The sequence below is a fragment of the Ruditapes philippinarum genome, unplaced genomic scaffold (genome assembly GCF_026571515.1).
Source record: "Ruditapes philippinarum isolate M1 unplaced genomic scaffold, ASM2657151v2 ctg1686_1_1_1_1, whole genome shotgun sequence".
NCBI classification, from domain to species: domain Eukaryota; kingdom Metazoa; phylum Mollusca; class Bivalvia; order Venerida; family Veneridae; genus Ruditapes; species Ruditapes philippinarum.
In genome coordinates, this window is record NW_026865777.1 from 257501 (window position 1) to 275226 (window position 17726).

The window sequence follows — 17726 nt, forward strand, 5'->3', positions numbered from 1 at the left end:
GTCCGTATTCATAAAGAGCGGCTTAAGACGTTTCGTTTGATACCAAACACGCCTTAGTTCGGTCCGGACGTGGTACAGAAAACACGTTTTTACGCTTCAGTGATTTCAGTTCCGGTCCAATGGCTTTTTGAATAGGGTCCGGTAACAGGTGTGGTAAAATGCTTTCCAACGATACCAAACAAGAGTATATTCGGTCAAGAAATAACGGAAAAAATCGATTTTGAAATTTTCCGTGACGTCACTTCCGGTGACTTTAAACTCGAATTACTCGAAAACGGTAAAAGATAAACCCATAAAACTATATATATTTTCTTAATCAGCGCGACGAGACGAATCGATTGGTAAAAAGTTCTAACGTTTTTATTGACTTTTCGCAATTTAGGGTTTAAAATCGCTCTTGCGTCATAACTCAAAAACGGCTGAAAATCGAATCGAGAACCCCGGGTCAAAACGAAAGCTTTCGGTTTATTCTATCTTATAAACGACTTTATCTCGAAAAATTTTGAGCGTAAACGGTTGCCCAAACGATAAAAAAACCGGTTTATAGCTTAAATGTATTATAAATCTCATTCAAAATCAGTTTACAACTTTCTTATACATAAGTTATTCATTTAAAATTTATTTTTGTATAAAAAAATAAGAATCTGAAAGTGTTCATAAAAATCACAAAATTTGACCAGTTGCTAAGGGCAACCGTGTTTAAAATATGCAATCAGTTTACCGTAGCATGCACTTAAAAGGAACGGTACAATATATGAAGTGTTAAAATATGTTAATGCATGCGTAGCAATTTCTCGTTAATGAGTTTTTACTTAATGGTCGCTGCATTTAAAAGGATAAGATTAATGAAAAGCTATATTTAGTAACGAAGGATAAAGGGTTTTTGTTCAACATAGTTCCGCTAGGTATTGTAAATCTAGACTAAGTGGCGACTGTACTTGACGGTCGCTGCGTTTGAAAGGATAATAGATTCTTTTGTGATTAATGAAAAGTTATATTTAGTAACGAAGGATAAAGGGTTTTTGTTCAACATAGTTCCGCTAGGTATTGTAAATCTAGACTAAGTGGCGACTGTACTTGACGGTCGCTGCGTTTGAAAGGATAATAGATTCTTTTGTGATTAATGAAAAGTTATATTTAGTAACGAAGGATAAAGGGTTTTTGTTCAAAAATAGTTCCGCTAGGTATTGTGAATCTAGACTGAGCGGCGACTGTACTTAATGCCTTTTTCTTTCATTGACACCCGCGTGGGGCTGATGAAATAGCTCCTGGTGGTTGTGAAATACCGCGACTAAAAATAGATCATGCGCAGTCTACAAGAACGTTACGCTATGACAGTCATTTCCTTACTAAATGTAGGTAAGTAAACGAGTTATATTTGTATCAATATTATTTTGAACATATTTAAAAAAAAAACTATTTGTTTTTTTATTTATAAATTAAGCACGTATCTATTTAGAAACATTTCTTTTATCTTTCATGATGTTAATTATCTCTCCGTTTAGGGCCGAGGACCTGACCCTCAATGTCCACGATTCAAGCCCTAAGATCGGTTTCGTTTTATATATTTATTTTTGCATCAATATAGTTTGTTTTTTTAAATAGGTTCAATTCGTGTATGGATAAATCTATATGATATTTAAATATGTTATAATTACTTTTTTATTATAAACAATTCATTTACTTATACTACTTGATACGTTTTGATAATAAGATAAATTTTTTATTTCTTTGTTTTATCTTGTCATCTCTCCGTTTAGGGCCGAGCACCTGACCCTCAATGTGCGCGATTCAAGCCCTAAATCGTGTATACGAGTCAGCTCCGTATACTTCCGGGAGATTAAAAATAGAACGATAATGTCATTCTAAAAATAGACGGATGATCACATTCTTAAAATAGAACGATGATGTCATTCTTAAAATAGAATCCAATATGGCGTCGCGCATGCGCAGTCGTGATGCCAAAGAGACGCCTATACTACTCATAGAATTGTTTCTTTGATGAGTTTGATATCATCATATTTACTCTAAACTGATATGCAATCTACTTGTGATTATTAAATTTTAACAATAAATACTTTATCTTAATATTATGTTATTAAAAATATGACTGTGAATAGATATAATTCTAGATATATACAAATGAGTAATTGATAAAATATTTCTTGTGATTTATTGCATGCAGAATGCTCTGAGACAGACTCTTAGATATCTAATGAGCCTTACTCATTAGACATGTGCTTGAACAATTGCTTTCAATCAAAGCACGTGATTTGAATGTTGTGTAAGTTATGCGATTAAAGTTCCTCAAGCTGTTGTGTTTATAATTATGCCTATTTACTAAAATGTCGACATAAACCTTATCGCCATGTCAGTTACACTGTGTAGGACATGTTGTACACGATCAACAGTATAGAAACACATTATATACTATTTAATGTTTTCTAGCTTATGAAGCAGTGCTTAATACACAGCAAAACATCAAATAGTAAATAATTAGAGTGAAGTCACTGATGTCGATGTCAATTATTGTATTGAAAAGATATTTAGTCAAAAATAAATTAAAATTTATTTATTTACTTCATTTATTTGTTGTTGTTCATTTTTGTAACTTGGTTTGGAACTTGTTATAAACAAGAATAAAATACAATAGAATTATTTTTCTTTGATGTTTTATTTGCGTGCGTTTTTATTAACAAGGCAAAATAAGCCTGCAAAAAGTATAACTTGAATATTATTAATGAGAATATTTGATAGTTATGACGTCATGTTTCATATTGGCTGAGGCCCACTTACGTGCACAACGTTAACACAGTCGCATGACTTCACATAATATTTGTTTCCGTTTTCTTTTACAAAAAAGAAAAAAAAGAAAAAAAAAGAAAAACATTTTTTTCATTAAATTATTTCATGACAAAAGAAGAGTTCAGTTGGGAAATCGAGCATTAAGTAACATAAACTATTCATTATCTGCCTCAGAAGTCCCACTGAAATAGTAAATCCAATAAAATATATTAAATATCAAAAATGTGCACGGAAACACTACTCGTGACACCTTATCTATTGCACGACCCCGTTCGAGCCCCTTCAATGTCTTAAAACAAGGACTACACTTGCTTCCCTCGGAGTCGGAACACTGTAAAATAACAAAGACATCCAGCTTATTATGACAAAATAATAATTCTTTTAATACATTGAATACTGACTATAACAATGTTAACACATATTTCAGATTATTCTTATGACTTTAATGCAATTACGCTTTATATCAATTTGTAATCGTAGCAATGGTATGACTTAAGCTTTAAATAGGCATAAAGTAACGAAAATAATATCAATATATTCGGGGTATATCAGTTATGTTACCTTCACTCTCCGTATATCATAAGATTTGGGAATTGATACTGTACACGTATATATGAAGCAGACACATAATTGTTTTCAGAACCATATTCTAATAGCTCAACATCTTACCACAAACAGTATGTGATGTCACTATTCCCTATAACACACGTAATTAACAGGTATTCACGTATTGTTAATGGTTAGTCTATAGTATTTAATGGTTACTTTGTTAGTTATTTAGGTTATTTCTTTTGAATAAAGAAATTATGCAAAACTTTCATTACTCATAAAGTTACCTCGTTATAAATAGATCCATTTGTGGCATCGCTACTGGGAATCGATGGTGATTTCCCGCCATTTTGATGCCTCATGAACTGTATGACCGACTTCCGGCGGTTTAAAACACGACTTTGTACGTTCACATATGCGAACTCTAACAATCCAAGGAAGACAAAAGTAAGACATGCAGCCATCCAAACATCTATTGCCTGAAAAGTTAACTTAATCGTTACATTTAATATTTCCGGGATAAATAATTTCAATATATTTACATGTAAACACTTTCGAAAAACTGCGACTTTCATTTATTTCCCCTTTAACATTGTTCTCAATGAAGGGGGTGGGGACAGGGGAGTTCTCATCTACCCTGATTTTATGTCAAGTATTATACGGTATCGTGATTTAAATAAAATATCAATTCAATGACATTATTTCATCATTTGGTATGATCTGAATAATCAATCAAATTTGGAATATTCATTTCATGTATGTATAATGAAAATATCTGATATTAATTTGTATAATTATGTTTCAATGATCGAACGAAAATAATGATTAATAAAAAAGACACTTGACCTACCTTGATATATGAGACACGTGGAAGACACTTGACCTACCTTGATATGTGAGACACGTGGAAGACACTTGACCTACCTTGATATGTGAGACACGTGGAAGACACTTGACCTACCTTGATATATGAGACACGTGAAAGACACTTGACCTACCTTGATATATGAGACACGTGAAAGACACTTGACCTACCTTGATATATGAGACACGTGAAAGACACTTGACCTACCTTGATATATGAGACACGTGGAAGACACTTGACCTACCTTGATATATGAGACACGTGAAAGACACTTGACCTACCTTGATATATGAGAACACGTGAAAGACACTTGACCTACCTTGATATATGAGACACGTGGAAGACACTTGACCTGCCTTGATATATGAGACACGTGAAAGACACTTGACCTACCTTGATATATGAGACACGTGAAAGACACTTGACCTACCTTGATATATGAGACACGTGAAAGACACTTGACCTACCTTGATATATGAGACACGTGAAAGACACTTGACCTACCTTGATATATGAGACACGTGAAGACACTTGACCTGCCTTGATATGTGAGACACGTGAAAGACACTTGACCTACCTGAGACACGTGAAAGACACTTGACCTACCTTGATATATGAGACACGTGGACTTGACCTGCCTTGATATGTGAGACACGTGGAAGTCACTTGACCTACCTTGATATATGAGACACGTGAAAGACACTTGACTACTTGATATATGAGACACGTGGAAGACACTTGACCTACCTTGATATAAATGAGACACGTGGAAGACACTTGACCTACCTTGATATATGAGACACGTGGAAGACACTTGACCTACCTTGATATTGAGACACGTGGAACACTTGACCTACCTTGATATGTGAGACACGTGGAAGACACTTGACTACCTTGATATATGAGACACGTGAAGACACTTGACTACCTTGATATTGACCGTACACTTGACCTGATATGTGAGACACGTGGAAGACACTTGACCTACCTTGAATATGTGAGAGGGGACACGTGGAAGACACTTGACCTACCTTGATATATGAAACTCGTGGAAGACACTTGACCTACCTTGATGAAACTCGTGGACCTACTTGATATGTGAACACGTGGAAACACTTGACCACCTTGACCTGGAAGACACTTGACCTATTAATATGTGAGACACGTGGAAGACACTTGATATGTGAGACACGTGAAGACACTTGACCTACCTTGATATATGAAACTTGACCTACCTTGATATGTGAGACACGTGGAAGACACTTGACCTACCTTGATATGTGAGACACATGGAAGACACTTGACCTATCTTAATATGTGAGACTTGGAAGACACTTGACCTACCTTGATATATGAGACACGTGGAAGACACTTGACCTACCTTGATATATGAGACACGTGGAGTCACTTGACTACCTTGATATATGAGACACGTGAAAGACACTTGACCTGCCTTGATAAATGAGACACGTGGAAGACACTTGACCTACCTTGATATATGAGACACGTGGAAGACACTTGACCTACCTTGATATATGAGACACGTGGAAGACACTTGACCTACTTGATATGTGAGACACTTGGAAGACACTTGACACCTTATATTGAGACACGTGAAGACACTTGATATATGAGACACGTGGACAGACTACTATGACCTACCTTGACCTACTTTGTGTGGACACGTGGAAGACACTTGACCTACCTTGATATGTGAGACACGTGGAAGACACTTGACCAACCTTGATATGTGAGACACGTGGAAGACACTTGACCTACTTTGATAAATGAGATACCTGGAAGGCACTTGACCTACCTTGATATATAAGACACGTGGAAGACACTTGACCTACCTTGATATATGAGACACGTGAAAGACACTTGATCTGCCTTGATATGTGGGACACGTGGAAGACACTTGGCCTACCTTAATAAATGAGGCTCGTGGAAGACACTTGACCTGCCTTGATATATAAGACACGTGGAAGACACTGGACCTACCTTGATATGTGGGGCACGTGAAAGACACTTGACCTACTTTGATAAATGAGATACCTGGAAGGCACTTGACCTACCTTGATAAATGAACACGTGGAAGACACTTGACCTGCCTTGATATGTGAGACACGTGAAAGACACTTGACCTACCTTGATAAATGAGACACGTGAAAGACACTTGACCAACCTTGATATGTGGGACACGTGGAAGACACTTGACCTGCCTTGATATATGAGACACGTGGAAGACACTTGACCTACCTTGATATGTGGGACACGTGAAAGACACTTGGCCTACCTTGATATGTGAGACACGTGGAAGACACTTGACCTGCCTTGATATATGAGACACGTGGAAGACACTTGACCTACCTTGATATGTGAGACACGTGGAAGACACTTGACCTATCTTAATATGTGAGACACGTGGAAGACACTTGACCTACTTTGATAAATGAGACACGTGGAAGACATTTGACCTACCTTGATATGTGAGACATGTGGAAGACACTTGACCTACCTTGATATGTGAGACACGTGAAAGACACTTGACCTGCCTTGATATATGAGACACGTGGAAGACACTTGACCTACCTTGATTTGTGAGACACGTGGAAGAAACTTGACCTATCTTAATATGTGAGACACGTGGAAGACACTTGACCTACTTTGATAAATGAGACACGTGGAAGACATTTGACCTACCTTGATATGTGAGACATGTGGAAGACACTTGACCTACCTTGATATGTGGGACACGTGGAAGACATTTGACCTACTTTGATAAATGAGACACGTGGAAGACACTTGACCTACCTTGATCTGTGAGACACCTGGAAGGCACTTGACCTACCTTGATATATAAGACACGTGGAAGACACTTGACCTACCTTGATATATGAGACACGTGGAAGACACTTGACCTACCTTGATATATGAGACACGTGGAAGACACTTGACCTACCTTGATATATAAGACACGTGGAAGACACTTGACCTACCTTGATATATGAGACACGTGGAAGACACTTGACCTACCTTGATATATGAGACACGTGGAAGACACTTGACCTACCTTGATATATGAAACACGTGGAAGATTTGAACGAGCTCCGGAACTCTGTGTAGTCATAGTTAGTACTGTCAATAAAGCTAACGACACACGACCTGGCACAGAGGTACAATCTAGCCAAAAATTCACCCAGGAAAGGATGACAATAAGAATGCTGGGTACGTAGATCTGGATGATGTGGTATGCGTAGTTCCTCTCTAACACAAACTTCAGTCCAACACAAGGGAATGCAACTATAAAGTAACATTAATATATAATTGTCGGTATATACATGTATAATACAAATATAAAGAAATAAAGTATGATATACAATTTATATAATGTGGATACTAACGAATAAATGAGTGCAGTTTATCAATGATAAATGTAAACAGACTTGCTCTGTAACATAATATAATGCTATATACCGTTTGGTATGTTGATGTTTTCAAGAATAGAATGTGCATATGTATAATACCAAACGTTTTACATATTATTAAATTTGTATATGCAACAACTATGGCAACAACTTGGGGGATAGTTCATGACATTATCAACAAACCAAATTATGCGTTAAATCTTCTAATCGTTAGATGGCGTTGGAAAGACACACTCGAATACTTTAATAGAACCGACGACAAAAAGTAAAAAGTTTTTTGTCTAAAGAAACAACAGCCTGTCGCTAACAGAAGTTCAACCCAGATATAATATGTTTTTTATTGTGTTTCTAAGAGGACTTGTTATTTTTTACACATGAGATAAAACATAACAAAATATTTTTCCCATGTGAGAATATGTGCATATTAATATAGCTTTATTGGCTAACTAAATCATCTGTATACGGAGGCACAGATGTAGTTGTATATAACGGTTGCATGCGGTGGTAATTATAATGTATCCCTTACATGCGGAGGTAATTACGGACATCGTGGTTTCGCGCTGTCGCTCTAAGGGCGAAATCGCAAAAACACGATGCATTGACGCGAAAACACGATACAAGATAGCGAAAACACGATGCGAAAAATATCGCGTTTTCGCGCTATAAATATCGTGGTTTCGCCTTTTCGCCCTTGATCTTCCATCGTGTTTTCGGGTTTTCACCTTCGCTGTCAGTAGGGCGAAAACACGATATTAATAGCGCGAAAACGCGATATTTTTCGTATCGTGTTTTCGCGATCTTGTATCGTGTTTTCGCCCTTTTGACCGCGAAGGCGAAAACACGATGGGAGTTCAAGAACGAAAACGCGAAACAACGATATTTTAATAAAAAGCGATATAAAAACATTGTGTTTTCGCGCTTTCGCCTTTGCGGTTGAGAGGGCGAAAACGCGAAAACACGATATGAGGTCGCGAGAACACGATGCGAAAAATATCGCGCTTTCGCGCTAGTTATATCGTGTTTTCGCGTTTTCGCCCTACTGACCGTGAAGGCGAAAACACGATGAGAGATCGATGGCGAAAACTCGAAACCACGATATTAATAGCGCGAAAACGCGATATTTTTCGCATCGTGTTTTCGCGATCTCTTATCGCGTTTTTGCTTAATCGCTTCGTGTTTTCGCGTCAAGGTATCGTGTTTTCGCGATTTTGGCCTTAGGACGACAGCGCGAAACCGCGCTGGCCCTAACGGAACACCGTAGGTAATTATAATGTATTCCTTGCAAACGGAGGTAATTATAATGTATCCCTTGCATGCGGAGGTAATTATAATGTATCCCTTGCATGCGGAGGTAATTATAATGTATCCCTTGCATGCGGAGGTAATTATAATGTATCCCTTGCATGCGGAGGTAATTATAATGTATCCCTTGCATGCGGAGGTAATCATAACGTATCCCTTGCATGCGGAGGTAATTATAATGTATCCCTTGCATGCGGAGGTAATCATGATGTATCCATTGTTTGCGGAGGTAATTATAATGTATCCCTTTCATGCGGAGGTATTTATGATGTATCCCTTGCATGCGGAGGTAATTATGATGTATCCCTGTTTTCATGTGATGGTAATCATGCACCATGCAGATGTACTTATCAGACACTAACGTTCAGACATACTTCCAAAGTACTCCTTGTCACAGTTATATGTCTCCGTGGTTACCAGGTCAAACTGTGGAAATTTTATACCTTTTCCCATTGTTAGGGGCTCGTTACTCCATTTGAAACGAAGATTTTTAGTTGTCTGGCCATCTGAAATATAGATAAAAGTCAATGATTTGATGAATCGTTTGTACGTGTAGAAATAATAAATTTCAAAGCACATGATTAGTAATTACAAGGTCAAGATGATAAAACCCAATGTTTCAAGTATTTTTTTTATGTGAGTCATAACAAGGTGATCGTATTTTTTTTAATTTTACAGTACGATCATGCATGTAAGTATATTATACAGACAAAATATAAACTGACTTTACTAGAAATGTAATGCATCTTTAAAGGCCCGATATGTTAAATGCGTGACATTTATGATATTATTCATACTTTTGTGTCAATGGTTCCTGTGAATTATTTATTACTCACTTTTATAATATAATTGTAACAATGTCGACTCGTGTGCATTTATTTGCATATAAATAAGTCCTCCATTATGTAGTAAGGCATTAATTTATCATAATCCAATGATTACAATATCCTGTCTCACGCTGAAAATATTGTATTCTAACATTTAACTCTTCCGACAGTGACTTTATTAACATAATTACATTATATACATGTAGATGTTTTGATGTGGAAACATAACTTACAACTTTCGAACTCCATTTTGCAAATTTGTGTATCGAATGGGTACCTTCTGAGGTTCATGACACAAAAGAAAGAACCGGTTACCCTAAAATAAAGGAAACTCGTTATAACCGGTCATAGTTAAATATCTTTATGCTGTGAACCCTTGTGGCTTTTGGACAAAGAGCAAAACGGAAAAAAACTCTTTTAAAAAAGCTTCGGTTTTTTGAATACCTTCTAAATTAATTTTCAAACATCCAAGAATATGTTAAATATGTACTGCAAATGTTCAAACGCATTACATGTAATCCTTAAAATATATGCATTCATTATTATTGAAAAATTTGGCTTAGACTTTATAGAAAAAAATTCTAATTACCTTCCTTTATTTACATAAAATGTTAATTCGATAATGTCTTTACAAATAAAGCTTTTTGGAACTTACTATATTGATAAATCTTCATTTGAACATCATATTTATCATATAAAACCATAAAAAAAATTGAGCTATAGGATCTTTAAAAACTGATTTTTCCCCAAATGAATAGCATAAACCTTTCAAAGTCCATCTTGGAACAGGACTTATTTAATGATGGATTTAGTAAGAATGGTACATTGATACGACACTCTAAATACCCATGTGAGACAAATTAAAATATATGGCAAACTTGAATGATTTAACAAGTTCTATACACAAGTATCCGAGTCGTTTATACATTGGTAAAATTGGTTATTAGTTTGATTCTAGTGGCGATACTTGGTAATTATAAATTAATTATTTACGTTGCAATACAATGACCAATTAATAAGTGACCCTAACTCATCAGCTGTAAATAGGAGTTTATTTGGACATGCTTAGGGCATATTTGTACATAAAGTTTTAGGGGAACTAATATATTCTGGAATACTCTCTTCCCAACATGTGAATTTAAACAAATAATTCAACTTTCAGCCGTGGTGAAAATTTAAAAAGATGTAGTTTCAAACCTGGCACTGTACTGTACAGTTCCATCTGGATAAATATGGACCATTTTATTTGGCACAGTAACTTCATGAAATTCTGAAAACTTTTCTGTTATTATGAAGAGGTCTGGAACCCAAATAGAATCGAAAAGAGACGGGTCAAGTTCGAGTCTGGTGAGGTTTAAAACATCATCATAGACCAGCCGTTCGTCTTTCCATCTCTCACGTAGAAACATACTTAACGAGAAATCCTGTAATATATTATAGATATTATATGACCTCACATGAATGTGACAAAGTTGTTTACAAATTTTTCATCTAAATAAATACAAATTAATCAAAAGATCATAAAAATGGCAAACTTCGTCACTTTTCTTTCTAATATTTTTTAAAAAAAGTATCGTGCACTCGGTCATAAATGACGCGTGTTTTATAAGAGATAAGTATCTAATACATGTATACCAAAAATGGCCAATTTAATATGATAACTTCCTTATATTTATTAGAAATCTAAAAATAACGACACAATATCTTGCAAAAATATCTATAATATTGTGTTATTAGAATTTGAAAGTTGGGCATAAAATTATGTTATGAATGAAAATCACGATTTTATTTTACATTTAATTTATTCGTCTCATAAAATCACCATTGAAAGAATATGAAACCACAAGTATGAACATGTATTTTTCTAAACTACAAACACAAAATACAATCAATTCTATGTCAGAAAAAAATAAAGTTTCCACTCTACAAAATAAAATGTATATCAACGTTGTGCATAATTAACATAAAATAAAATCACTGCGATAAATATTATTATCATATTTGAAAATATGAGTAATACTTGCTACTGATCTATAGTAAATTAAAATTCAGTCATGTAGAAAATTGTGTATCTAATTCTATACTTTCTTATAATATTTGTTAGGTTTTATGATATGACCACCACCCTGCCCCAATCACCATTAGTGGGCACTATAATGAACCGAAAAATTGACAACATAGATCAGTTATATTGTATAGAAACAAATACATAGCATTCAGCTAACAAATCACACCAGCGAAATGATTGTTTCTACTCAAAATGTTAGAAATATGTATAAAATTGTTACCCTACCCCAGTCATTGACCCTTTTCGTACTCAAAGAGCCTTATTCAAAATAAAGGTTCTCTCAAAAGTATATTGGTTGATCTTGTTAATTATTAAATGCCTTACACATGTACCGTGTAGTTCTGATTTAGACTTTGAAACTTTGAAACTTAACTGGTGCCATAACTGTTATTAGATTTAGCAAATAAATACCTATGATATTATATAATGAAAATAATTCTTTGCTCTTTGAGAGATAGCTAAATATATTTAAAACGAAAAAGAAAGAAAGAAAAAATTAACCCTTCCTGTCTGCAGTTGACAGTAATTCTAGCCTCTGAATATTCTTCAAAGCAGAGGTAATGCGTTAGGAGGGTGATATACCAAAAAAAAAAATGGGTCATCCTAATATACCCTAACAGTACCATATATCGCATCTATCTCAACATATTCGTGAAACATCGACATGTTCCGTTACTGTCTGGTTTTATGTATGTCAATAACAAAATCAATTTTAACTGAACACCTAACACGTTAATCTAGTTTTACAATCTGTGTTTATGAAAAAAAAATACAAAACTAAAAAGGCTTCGTCAATCTTTGATGTGTAATGCAATGTAATGTCAAAAGCACTCTGCGGCTGGGTTAAAATACATAATTTTAAAGGGACTCCACTGAGGTTTTTTGACGTGATGGAACTGAAAATATTTTTTCCAGATAAACGTACCATTTGATGTAGGTTTAGACCACTGTAACACCGCACTTTGGGGTCGGACTCCATAGTGCGTTACGCACTTTGTGGTCCAATTTCGACCCCAAAGTGCGTTAAACAGGTACATATGCATTTTTCAACATCAAGCAAACGACCGCACTTTGGGGTCAGAGAAAATTTATGTTCATTATGTTTTAAATAATATAGTGTAGTCAAAGCCAATGGTAAACAAAAATCAAGGTATTAAATAGACACAAAACATGTGCCCTGAATCAATAGGGATTTAAATGGTCTTGATTAGTAAGTGAAGAACTTTCACAAAATAAATCACCAAAAAAAGAATTTGTATAAATGCCTCACGCCTCCAGATTCACGCTAATTTTCATGAAAATTTTGAAAATTTATTTGAATGTATAATATTGTGGAATAACCAAAAGGAAGCAATTTGCACATTATCAATGGCACTTATAACTTACGTAAATTACCAAAAAGTTGTCAAAATATGCATAAATAGCCCTTAATGAGTTAGTAACGCAGTAGGGATATAGTTGTAAATATTGAAAACTTAGTCATTGACCGCACATAACATGTAAAATATTACTTGAATCTTGAATCATTTTACATTTCCTATAATCGTAGTACATATTTCTCAAGTTTGATTTTATTGAAATATTTTGACTCATCTTGATTTTTTAAGCTTAAAATATGTTTTTCTAAAATTTTCCATTTATTTTAAAAGAATGTACACCTTTCATTAACTCCATTGTTTTTAGCTAAATGCATCATTTTCCCGTTTGTTATTTACACATTTTACAGAAATATGATAGTCTTTGCATAGACAAGGGTATAAATTCTGGGTAATCTTAGTAAGACATTTCAGTAAAAAATTTGCCTGATAATATGTTAAAATAGCCATTCATTTAGCTAAATGTGACACATAAGAAACTTGACTAGGTGTAGATGCGGTTTTAAGTAGTAGTCCGTACAGGCAGTCAAAAAATATCAACTATTTAAGTAGTCGCACATTAAGAGCGGGCTTCAGAATAATGTAAAATTCTCACTGGGGTATAGAGGGGATTGTGGGGTATCGATCTCCCCGAGGTTTAAAAATAACATTTTAAAGGCCCATTATGCTTTTATTTGTTTTTCTTCAGCTTTTTTATTTTGATGTTCTTTTATATTATCAAAAAAATACACATTGGCCAATTACCTGAACCATCTTTTTCATCTGTTGCTTTTTGACAATGATGAGTACAGTACTGTTATAGTGATAAGTAGTTTACATGTTTTATATGGAAGTCAAATACTACATTGTTTTGACTACTTTTATGACAAATAATTTCACATTTATCGCTACTTTATTCAGGTAACAAGCATCTTACATTTCTCTGATTCCATTATTTTAACATTATAAAATTCATCTTTCTAAAGAAGTATGTAAGATTTCCCATTAAAAAAAGCATCTGGCGAACGGTTGTTACGGAGGGGGGAAAATATTAACTGCATTTTATTTCATTCCTTACATATTTAAAATGGAGCTCAACATGGCACCAAAAGTTATCAAGTAAATGACTGACAGAACGGGATATTTTTCGCAGCATCTTTAAACTTTAGGAATACACGATTTCTGTACTAAAATATTTTGAACGGTGGCAAAAAAGTGACATTTGCAACTTTTTTTTTTGTTTTTGATACTTTTTTTTTTTCGTACATATTTTTTGTTGTTTTTTTTTGTTTAGCATACATTTTTTTTTTAGTTTTGAATACATACTTTTTTTTAGTTTTGCATACATATTCTTTTTAAGTTTTGCATACATAGTCTTTTTAAGTTTTCCATACATATTTTATTTTAGTTTTGCATACATATTTTATTTGAGTTTTTGGTACATATTTTATTTTTGTTTTGTTTTTTACTTTTTTTCGTACATAATTTTACATGACGCCATTTGCAAAGTAGAGGTTTGGATAATTACGCCATTTGTAAAACACCATTTTCAAACACTTCGCCATCTGTAAATTACAGTACCCCATTTGCAAACGCCATTTGCAAATACCAACATTTTCATTTTTGGAGGTATCAAAAAGATAATAACACTTTTTAGTATATATATATATATATATATATATATATATATATATATATATATATATATATATATATATATATATATATATATATATATATATATATATATATATATATATATATATATATATATATATATATATATATATATATATATACAGAGACATAGATATTATCTATGTCTCTGATATATACATGTACATGTATATACATGTATATATATATATTTTTCTAAATCAGTGGAATATAAGGACCTATTTAGATCTTTTACTGTGCATTATTGTAATACACCAGTCATTTGTAACCACCTCCCTTGCCCCCGGGGGAGTGCGGGTTAAAATGTCTGCGCTGTTCCGGGGCATAAGGCAGGAATGTTATTATCTGAATATCCCCCGCAGGGCGAAGATTTTACCAGTGGTCGGCTTGGTTTAAAGTCAATGCCCCTCCCCCCGCTATACTCAGGGGGTGGGGTTGAGTGGTGCATATTCATTCACCAATCAACAGCCCTTTCCAAATAGACACTAATATAATAGTAGATAATAATTAAAAAAAAAGACACTAATTATATTAAATACATATGATTTAAAAATGGGCCGAAAAAGGTCGGCCGAAACCAGACTTGCGCGGCCAAAAACGACTGGGCCGATTCCAAAAAATGGGCCGAAATATGACCAAACTACTGTGCTAGTTTTATACTCAACTATGGGCTGTTATGAGATGTGAAGGCTGTTTTGATTGGCTAAAATATGTACGAAAAACCAAAATAAAAAATGTACGAAAAACTTTAATAAAATATGAATGCAAAACTCAAAAAAAAAAATATATGAATGCAAAACTTAAATAAAAATATGTATGCAAAACTTAAATAAAAATAAATGCAAATGTCACTTTTATGCCACCGTAATTTTGTTATATGAACAAATTATTATTATTATTGGATATTTTAAGTGGTAAAATTGATGAAACTTTTATCACTTAAGCATCATCAAAGTATTGACCGCCATCTTGAACTCCACCTCAAATATTTCAATGTCGAAGATCGAAAATAAGTCAGTTCTCAGTATTTAAGCAGAACTCAGATTACACCTTTAGATCTCTGGAACCCAAAGTGCGTTGATATGTAGCATATTAACGCACTTTGGGGTCAATTTCTCGATTTTGACCCCAAAGTGCGCTTGACCCCAAAGTGCGGTGTTACAGACCACTTATCTTTGTGCAAAATTTCAGATCATTCGCGAACTTCGTTTTTTTTGGAATAATTATTTAAATTGTAAAAAAATGACCCAAAATGAAAAGCGTTTAAACGCTTTTCACTCAAATCGGGCTAAGAAAAGCATAAAAATACGATTTTCAATTTATTTCAAAGTATTTTTCTTATCTATCTTTGCATATTTCTGTTTTAAGTGCCCCAGTAATTCAAATGTTATGTTTTTAGTCTTTCAAACCCTTTAACAATAAAAATAAATAACATTTATGTAAAATGAATCAAATTTTTAAATCAAATAAGGAACACAGAGACACATAAAGCATAACAGAACATTTATTTTTATTTTAATGAGTTCTTATTATTATCGTAATTATTTTTAGATGCAAATAATAATGAGGACGATTTATGGGGAAAAAGAGACTTATCCCAGAGTAATGAGGTTGTGTTTGTAAGTTGATGCTCATATGACATTTTGGATTTTTTTCTTTTCCAAACAGTTAGATATTTGATTTGACAAAGTTTCTTAAATTCCAATGTAATTGTTCACAAATGATTAGTCTGTGTTTAAATTCTAAAACTAATGGTAACCTTATTGATTACATTAAGCACATAAAAAGTCCGTAATGCATGCAAAAATAACATGCATGCGATTCAGATCGGAATATCCGTTCCGATGGTACCCGCCCATTGGGCGCAAACGAGGCACTACGATTTCGATAAAACAACATAATTTATGACAGTCTACACCTCAATCGCAACTACTCGGCCCTTTCCGTCAGTCTTCGGATAAGGACCTCGAACACAATAGTATGAAAACACAGAACGGATAAGGTATTCTTGCATAGCAGACTGGCGTTTCCGTGAGTTTTACCCATGCCGGAAATTTCATCTGGCATGGGGGGTGCCAGATGAGTCGCGTGCCAAACAACAACGTCATTTTAGCGCCATTTATGAATGAACCGCGTTAAAATGACGTCGTTTTAGAAGGGAAATATGTCTTAGGATGACGTCATTTCGCCGTTGTTATTTAAGTTGTAAGTTCATACGCTATTGTAAGAAAATAGTTATGGATGAAATGACTTTAATTTCCATGAACATATATCATATTGAGGGAAACTATTTTAAATATGAAATAATATGGCAGAATATGCAAGAAAAAATATCTTTCATATGTTTGCGGTTCGGATCGGAATATCCGTCCCTCGGGAACCCGCCCATGGGCGGTAACTCGGCAAGCCTCGTTACCGCCCAATGGGCGGGTCCCCTCGGGACGGATATTCCGGTCCGAACCGCAACATATGACAGATATTATTATTCTTGCATAGCAGACTGGCGTTTCCGTGAGTTTTACCCATGCCGGAAATTTCATCTGGCATGGGGGGTGCCAGATGAGTCGCGTGCCAAACAACAACGTCATTTTAGCGCACTTTATGAATGAACCGCGTTAAAATGACGTCGTTTTAGAAGGAAAAGTTGTCTAAGGATGACGTCATTTCGCCGTTGTTATTTAAGTTGTAAGTTCATACGCTATTGTAAGAAAATAGTTATGGATGAAATGACTTTAATTTCCATGAACATATATCATATTGAGGTAAACCATTTTAAATATGAAATAATATGGCAGAATATGCAAGAAAAAATATCTTTCATATGTTTGCGGTTCGGATCGGAATATCCGT

The 17726-nt window shown here is 34.4% G+C and overlaps 1 protein-coding gene across 4 annotated transcripts in view; it reads right to left on the reverse strand.

The window, feature by feature from the left end:
* Nucleotides 1-2655: 2655 nt before the first annotated feature.
* The window catches only part of LOC132730273 (glycine receptor subunit alpha-2-like), a 32116-nt gene continuing 17045 nt past the window's right edge, over nt 2656-17726 (reverse strand). For 2 of the 4 annotated variants that reach the window (XM_060716155.1, XM_060716156.1), the window contains exons 5-10: nt 10974-11200; nt 10010-10092; nt 9312-9455; nt 7293-7522; nt 3642-3833; nt 2656-3136 (exon numbers count right to left, since the gene is read on the reverse strand). In XM_060716155.1, coding sequence (XP_060572138.1) covers nt 2960-3136; nt 3642-3833; nt 7293-7522; nt 9312-9455; nt 10010-10092; nt 10974-11200 — 1053 coding nt within the window. In that variant the 3' untranslated portion in view covers nt 2656-2959. The remainder of the gene's footprint in view (nt 3137-3641; nt 3834-7292; nt 7523-9311; nt 9456-10009; nt 10093-10973; nt 11201-17726) is intronic. The other 2 variants (XM_060716158.1, XM_060716157.1) reach the window with 2 other exon arrangements.